The sequence below is a fragment of the Limulus polyphemus genome, unplaced genomic scaffold (genome assembly GCF_000517525.1).
Source record: "Limulus polyphemus unplaced genomic scaffold, Limulus_polyphemus-2.1.2 Scaffold1840, whole genome shotgun sequence".
NCBI classification, from domain to species: Eukaryota; Metazoa; Arthropoda; class Merostomata; order Xiphosura; family Limulidae; genus Limulus; species Limulus polyphemus.
This window is the reverse complement of record NW_013667450.1, coordinates 237512-245843: the sequence shown is the minus strand read 5'-3', so window position 1 is coordinate 245843 and position 8332 is coordinate 237512. Positions and strand designations below refer to the sequence as shown.

Sequence of the window (8332 nt, the reverse complement as noted above, 5' to 3'; positions counted from 1 at the left end):
GACGGGGATTCGAACCCGCGACCCGCCAGATTGCGAGTCGAGTACCCTAACCACCTGATCATGCCAGGCCAATCTTTACAACAGAAGAACAGTATTTCAAAAATCGTAGCGCATTTATCACTTGTACAATCTAATTCTTGTTATTGAGAGACATTTTTTTTAATCTATGCAAGAAACTCCAAGAACTTTCTCTGATTTGGTTGTTTGTTTTAGAGAAAAGCCACATTGAGCTATCTTCCGTGTCCACCGCGGGGAATCAAACGCCGGATTTTAGGGTTGTAAGTCCGTAAACCTACCACTGACACACCGGTGGGGGGGGGCAACTTTCTCTACGTAATTGTTAAAATGATCGTGTTTTATAATTGTGTTACTTACATATAAAACTTATCATATAACAGTATTTAAAAACCTATTTTTATTTCCAACTAGAATCAGTGCTTTGACACCTCCCACCTTCCCAACAGCAATGAAAAAAAAACATACGTACAAGTCAACAGAGGTGAAAAAAGTGACCATAACATTCGTGAATGCAAGGGTAAAGAAATAAATTGATAAAAATTCTGTTAAACTTTCAGCACCATAAAAAAAACGTTTTAAGTTTCCTTGTGGTTTAAGTTCAAACATAACTCCATTTTATAAAAATAATTTTTTATTATCATTTTAACATACGAAACTACAATCATAATTAGGTTTAGTAAACTGTCATGAAACACTTTAATTAAGTTCATCTTACTCAGCTTGTAAGTTAATAACAATTCTTTTGTTGAAAATGGTTGACAGTATCATGGCACAGAGTTATCATAATTAGGTTTAGTAAACTGTCATGAAACACTTTAATTAAATTCATCTTACTCAGCTTGTAAGTTAATAACAATTCTTTTGTTGAAAATGGTTGACAGTATCATGGCACAGAGTTATCATAATTAGGTTTAGTAAACTGCCATGAAGCACTTTAAGTTCATCTTACTCTCAGCAAGTAAGTTAATAACAATTCTTTTGTTGAAAATGGTTGATGGTATCATGGTACAGTGTTATCAGCTATTTATCAATCCCGAATAGATTTTTCAGACTATCTTTTACAATTTATTATTTTTGTTTTTGCTGTATTTTTGTCTTTCACAAACACTTCTAGTTTTTAACTTTACAACAATCTGTTTGAAATATCAAAATCTAATAGTTTCAAAAATCTATAATGAAATAACGGCTTATCCATTGTTGATCAACAGTTCATGGGTATTTTTCATTAAGAATACATCTATGTACATAAACACGAAAATTCTCATAACAAAAATCAAAGCTTTACTGAAGATTTCTGTTAAAGTATCTTAACTTGATTTTTAATAAGATCAAGTCTGTTATCTGTTCATTCCTTTTCTTTGTGCCTTAAAACGAGAAAGTGGCCTAGCCATTGGTGATTCTTCAGGGTTAACGACATCTCCAGAATTCTTACTTTTCTCTACAATTTCACCCGTGAATGCCTGAAAGAAAAACAGCATGTTTCATGGTTCGATAAAATATTTTGTGGAAATATATTCGAAACACACTAATAAACTACCGTACGATTAAAAATATAAACTGGCTTTTGTAATGGCATTTGCCCATTTTGTTATAATCTCTCTCCCTCTGTGTATATGTATATTATAATTTCAGGTATATCATATTTAAAAAAAATATTAATAGTGTGATCTTTCATGTTAGTTCTTCTGTTATCTGCACTGATATGTAGTTAGAGAGCCAATAATCCATAAACTAATGATCTTAGAATGCAAAGAAAACTAAAATGTTTGAGTAGTTAATGGAACATTAAGTTAGTTTACATTATATAATATAGAAATAAACACATGAAAAAACAAGACAGCCACAGCTTTGATGTAACTTTACATTATAGACATAGTAATATAAGGTTATGTTTGTTTCTGTGTGGTTATACAATAATGATGATCTAACCGTTTTCTCTGCTGTTTTCGATGGTTGTTGCAGACCTTTCGTTTCCGAAGTACTGTTGTGTCGATAATTAGGTAAAGGAAACATTTCTTCTTCGTTTACGATAGGAACAGATTCATGTTCAGGGAACATAACTGTTTCATTCTTCACTTCAATCTGATCTGACCTTGTCTTTAGAATTGACTTTGGTTTAGAGATAACTCCAAAATACTTATAAATGTCAGCAGGACTGTTAACTAAGTCAGTTTTATTTTCGTTTTCCCTATGATGCACAGTTTCCTGAAAAATGTGAAATCGCTAAGTAAAAATATAGCCTTTACTCTTACCTTCTTTTCACTAAACAACTTGGAAAGATCACAGATTTTTTTAAACTTTCAATCTTTCTTTACTTCCTAATGAATAATTTCCTCTGAAAAGTTTCAAAACAAAACTTTTCTTTTTTTGCTTCAGTGATTTTTTTTAATATTTAGTCACAATACTCGGAGTTACATTATTACATGCACCAAAATGTGTCCCATCTAATGCTAAAGTGATAACATTATTCAATGGATTTAAGGTTACGCAGAAGTTACAATATATGTATAAAATAAGTTAAAAATTGATTACAGCTTTCATGCAGCTGAAAAGCAACTATATTAATTTCAAATATAGAAAAAAAAAAGACAAAACTTTTAAATCATCGTTCAATTCATATCCTGATTTCTTAAAACTGTGTTTAAATTTTTTTAACCCACACAAAAAACTACACTAAATTTTTTTAACCCACACAAAAGACTACACTGAATTTTTTTAACCCACACAAAAGACTACACTAAATTTTTTAACCCACACAAAAGACTACACTAAATTTTTTAACCCACACAAATGACTACACTGAATTTTTTTTAACCCACACAAAAGACTACACTAAATTTTCCTAATTACCTGAAGATCTTCATCTACATTTGATTCAGATGCAGTATGCGAGAATGTTATCTGGTTAGGTCTTAGTGTTTTCACATCTTTCCATCTCACTTTTGTTTTTTCTTCATCTTTATCATCTGAATCTTCAGCATCATCTTCTGATGAAGAAGATTCTTTTATCACATCTTTTTCTTCTTCCTCTGAAGACCTGAAAGAGAACAAAAAATGATTATAATTTGTTTATCTATCAATTGCATTAATATCGTTGAAATAGAGATGTTTTTTGTTTTGGAAAATAAACATTTTACAGATCCAGGTATATCCTTAAAGGTAAAATATAGTTATATATTTTTATGCACTTGATTAGTGTCTTTTCACAAATATTTATAAGACTGGTTCTTTAACGTTACTGGACTAAACAAAATTATTCGTATCAGAATCAATTATCTGAAGAACTTAAATATTTCATTTAATTCCTATTTGCTTTTATATTCTGATATTCCAATTTTAGGAAATTGATTTGTAACAAAACGTAATGTTACGGACACATAAACATGTTGTTAGTTTAGTGAAGATCAAAGTTAATAGTGTGTTTTAATACCTGGAATACTAAAGTCGATTAAGAGTAACATACTATCCCTGCTGGTGTGAAATGGTAATATGTAACATTAATAGGGTTAAGCATATTATTGTTTACTGTTGATTTTTTTCATGTTAATTTTTTGAATTCAATTTTATATTATTTTACATATTATTTCACTTAAAGATATTTGTAATTTGTTAAAACACAACAATGATACAATTTATACAAACTACGAATGACTCAACGTAATACTTCAACTACTTTCAACTCAATAATATGTTTGTTGACAAGTACTTATGTATTTAGCTTTTAATTATTTGTATGTTTGTTGGATTTTACACAAAGCTACTCAAGAACTAGTTACACTGGCCATCCCTAATTTTGAAGTGATACATTAGATGGAAGCTAGTCAACACCACTCACTGTCAACTCTTGTCAGACTGAATAGTGGGAGTTGACTGTCACTCTTATAATTGCCCCACAATGCAGAGAATTTTTTTTAAGGTAGCAAGATGTGAATCCTGGAACCTCAGCTCTCTAATTCAGTATGTTATTATTATAATTACTGCTGAAATATTTAACTAAATAGCATCTTAAAAGAGTTGTGTTTCTTTTTGCCATACAAAATAATACTTCATATGGTAAGTATTACCTTGATTAGTAGTCGATTGTTTTTGTTTTTTTGGAATTTCGCGCAAAGCTACACGAGGGCTATCTGCGCTAGCTGTCCCTAATTTAGCAGTGTAAGACTAGAGGGAAGGCAGCTAGTCATCACCAGCCACCGCCAACTCTTGGGCTACTCTTTTACCAACAAATAGTGGGATTGACCGTCACATTATAACGCCCCCACTGCTGAATGAGCGAGCATGTTTGGTGGGATGCGGATTCGAACCCGCGACCCTCAGATTGTGAGTCGAGCGCCTTATCCACCTGGCCATGACGGGCACGATTAGTAGTCGAAGCTACATAAAACAACAAAAACGTAGATCAAATTACCTTTCTATTGAAAAAATTATGTGACTAATGATAAGTTAATCAACATTATTATGTTACTTGAGTTTAGCAAAGGTAATATGATTCAAATTCATTATACTTACTCCAACATCTCATTTCTCTCATCTTCTTGTTCTTCAAGAACATCTAAGTAAGCCCACAACTCTTTATCATCATTAATATCCAATTTATTTTCATCTTGAGTTAAATTGTTTTCTTCAGTTTGTTTCTGTTTCTGTCTTTCTTCTGCTAATTGTCTGTGGTATGCTTTTACATTTTTCCTGTGCTGCTCTGGTAAGGTTTTCAAACATATATATTTTACCACACAATAACATGCAAACACATTATTACATTCAACAAATTAATGTTAGGGGGAAACTCTGTAAATGTGATTGATATAAACATTTACATATCTTTGGATTTTTTCCCTCATTAATAATAATTTTTGGGAAAACTAAAACAAATTAAAAACAGAGGTATCCATTTTTAAGGTGAGAGTGAACGACTGAGCCAATAACTCAAATTACTGAAGAGCAAACTAATGATAAGCTTGTCAATGAATCACACAACTGTCTTCATATACTTCCCCCAGAAGATAAATTCTTCTGTTTCTATACATACATTGGGCCTTTACATTAAAATAAGGTGGGTTAGACCAGGGAATGTAAAAGAGGCAGTGTAGTTTCTGAACATCTTGTAAATTAAACATTACAGCTCAATCTAAACGAAATGCTATAACTACTGCAAGAAAATCAGGATGTATTACATGCATTTCCGTTTTAGTTTCTACAAATCTTTCATCATTTAAGAATTAAAAAGTTTCACCTTATTTTCTTTTCCAATATTTTTAATAATCACACGCCCATGATTTATAATTCATCTTATTAATTTAGCGAGCTTTAATTGTGCTGTCTTAAATTGTTGTTCTGGAATTTAAATTTCATATACATTCAGCTTTCAGAGTCATTCTTCTGTATCAGCATGACAATGCTAAATCTAAAGTTTGACAAGGCCCATCAATGCTAGATGTTTCATCCTTTAATTTAACTTATGTTTCTAGGTCTGATAGATGTCCTTTCATTCAATTCTGAACAGACTAAAATACGTCTCATGATCGTAAGCATATATACATCGAGGTTGCTCAAGGATAACATGGCATTTTCATCTCATAGTTATTTTCTCAATAAATTTTAATACGTTTTCCATGTATAATTAGGACTTCCTGTCATTCCTTGCAATTCAACATCTATGTAGAATGACATACAGAAAAACAAATCTTTCAGGTCAACTTCAGTCCAGTTCTAGCTGGATTAAAAGTTCATGTTTGTTAAAGTTCTTTTGTCCCCCAACCAAACACTTATTACTAAAATATTCAATATAGTTTTGCATCTTTTTTTTTTATGTCACTGTTCATGAACAGATACCACACATGCTGTATTCTCCAATTCACTACCTAGTTCAAATTATTATAATTACTGCAAAATTATAACAGCAACCTCTTAAGCTGTAGTTTGTATTGAACTTGTTCTTTTGACATTCACATGCATTTTTGTACCAAAAACTACAAAAAAACTCTTTCAAAATAATCCCAAAATTCCAGAAAAAACATACTAATATTTCTCTTCTGGTTGTGAAATCCTACTGTAATAGGAAAATGCTTATATTGAACATGTGGTAACCACAGGAAAAATTATATTTTAAAATATGAATTAAAACTAATTAGGTCTCCAGTTTTTTTTTTGAGGGGGTAGGTACTTTTGTGGTATATAAAATAATAATTACATCTCCTGTTGTTTTTTTTGGGGAGATAGGGGGTACTTTTGTGGTATATAAAATAATAATTATGTCTCCAGTTTTATTTTGGGGGGGAGGTACTTTTGTGGTATATAAAATAATAATTATGATTATGTCTCCATTTTTTTGAAGAGATATGTACTTTTGTGAAATATAAAATAATAATTATGTCTCCAGTTTTTTTTTGGGGGGGGGGGTACTTTTGTGGAATATAAAATAATAATTATGTTTTCAGTTTTAGAAGTAGCTCTTGGTTTGAAATATATCAGTTTAACAACAATTAAAGTCAGTACTCTTACCTCTCCAAATTTTTTCTTTCTCAGGGTTATATTCTTCCATGATTTCTACAGCATCTTCGTCTCCCTAAATAATTGTGTGTGTGTGTATAGCCTTTAATATTTATTTCAAGTTTCTTTCAATTACTCAGTATATACGACTCTTATGAATGATTATTTATGGATATTCTAGCATCTTACAAACATTATTGCATACTATTTGGTACTTCCCAAATACTTAAAAATACACATAAAACCTAATTTATCATTTCATTCACCACCTGTCACTGTGTTATGGTGGTTTCAAGGAATTCCACTCCTCACCAGTAACAACTGAAGAAGGTAACTCAAAATAACAAGACAAGGCTTCATATAATGGCGGAGTGTATATTATACGTATTGTGTTTTGAGTTGTCTCTTACACGTCGCAGTGAACCCATGTTTATATAGGATTTGAAGAACAAGTAAAACTAATACTTGTAATTTATTCAGCAGACAAGCCATTTAAAATACTAAAAATATACATGAAATTCAATCTGTCATTTTATTCACTACTTATACTGAGTCATGCTGGTTTGTGGAATACCACTCTTCATCAGTAACCATGGGCAGTGGCAAATCGAAAGAAGAAGCTTGGGCTTCAAATAGTATTGGAGAGTGTATATTACATCAATGCTACTTATTCTTGAAATCCTACATAAATATGGGTTTACTGTTGTGAGTAAAAGACAACTCAAAACACCATACATATAATTTCCAAGTATGTTAATAATTTTTTTCAGAACTATTTCAAATAGCAAGTTATAACCCTGCATTAGTCTTCCGAGGTCTTGACCGACCCCAAATATCTTGTAACTATCAGAGCCAACATGTGGAAGTACGTACATGTTTGTTGTTCTGAGTAGCTTCAGTATTTGGCTAATTTGTGTTGAATTGTTACACTTAGTTTAGGTGGTTAAAAAAAAGATACAAGTTTTAATATTCAAGAAAATTTTTACAGAACACTAATGCAGGGCTAAAAGTAATTGTTTTTACTTGTGGGTTAATAAATTTAACAAATTAAGCTTTGAGGCTAACTTCACAATGTTATTAATTTTAACTTTAAAGGTCATTTAAGAGTCCTTTGTAAGACGAGAGATATTTGAATATGAACCAACTAAAATAGTCTTTTGGCTGGGAAAGAACTCGTGAATAAGCTTAAAAGCTTGGATTAAGTGAATATGTTAAGGAGTTAGCTCCAAAAATTATTTTATTTCACAAAGTATTGGCGAAAGATTGACTTTCTACAAACAATGTGATGTGCCTTACAACATGTTAACTACTTCTATTAAATCTTCAACAAACAATGATGTATATTTGTATAATAATCTGTGAATTATCCTAAGACATGATGAAAAAGTTGTTTCACATTTGAGCAAAGTTCAAACACAACCAATGTTCCCTCTAACGTTTTCAATCCATGTGCAGAATGAATTTCTTTGGGGGAGGAGGGGGTATTTTTAGACTATTAACCCTATTAAATCATTAGGTCACTTTGCAGTGCTACTACCATTTGGATATTTGGGATTTAGGCTTATTGACTACCATCGATTATTAAGGCCATCAACCTGTTGAGATTCCTCATCATTACTGAGGATGTGCATAGCTGGAATAATTAAGTGCTTGGCAGTTGATTGTTTATTGTGCTGCTGTGCAGCCTAGAGGGAACACGGAACACAAACACTTGTTAGTTTCTCAGAACACGGTAATGTTAAAACACGGAACACAATCACTTGTTAGTTTCTCAGAACACGGTAATGTTAAAACACGGAACACAATCACTTGTTAGTTTCTCAGAACA

At 31.5% G+C, this 8332-nt stretch overlaps 1 protein-coding gene across 5 annotated transcripts in view; it reads right to left on the bottom strand.

Annotated features, from left to right (window-relative positions):
• Positions 1 to 631: 631 nt before the first annotated feature.
• Positions 632 to 8332, bottom strand: part of LOC106465112 (unconventional prefoldin RPB5 interactor 1-like) — a 21665-nt gene continuing 13964 nt past the window's right edge. For all 5 annotated transcript variants that reach the window (XM_013925308.2, XM_022392947.1, XM_022392951.1 and 2 more), the window contains 5 exons: positions 6517 to 6580; positions 4528 to 4714; positions 2869 to 3055; positions 1948 to 2223; positions 632 to 1478 (listed from right to left, as the gene is read on the bottom strand). In XM_013925308.2, the coding sequence (XP_013780762.1) occupies positions 1356 to 1478; positions 1948 to 2223; positions 2869 to 3055; positions 4528 to 4714; positions 6517 to 6580 (837 nt within the window). In that variant the 3' untranslated portion in view covers positions 632 to 1355. The remainder of the gene's footprint in view (positions 1479 to 1947; positions 2224 to 2868; positions 3056 to 4527; positions 4715 to 6516; positions 6581 to 8332) is intronic.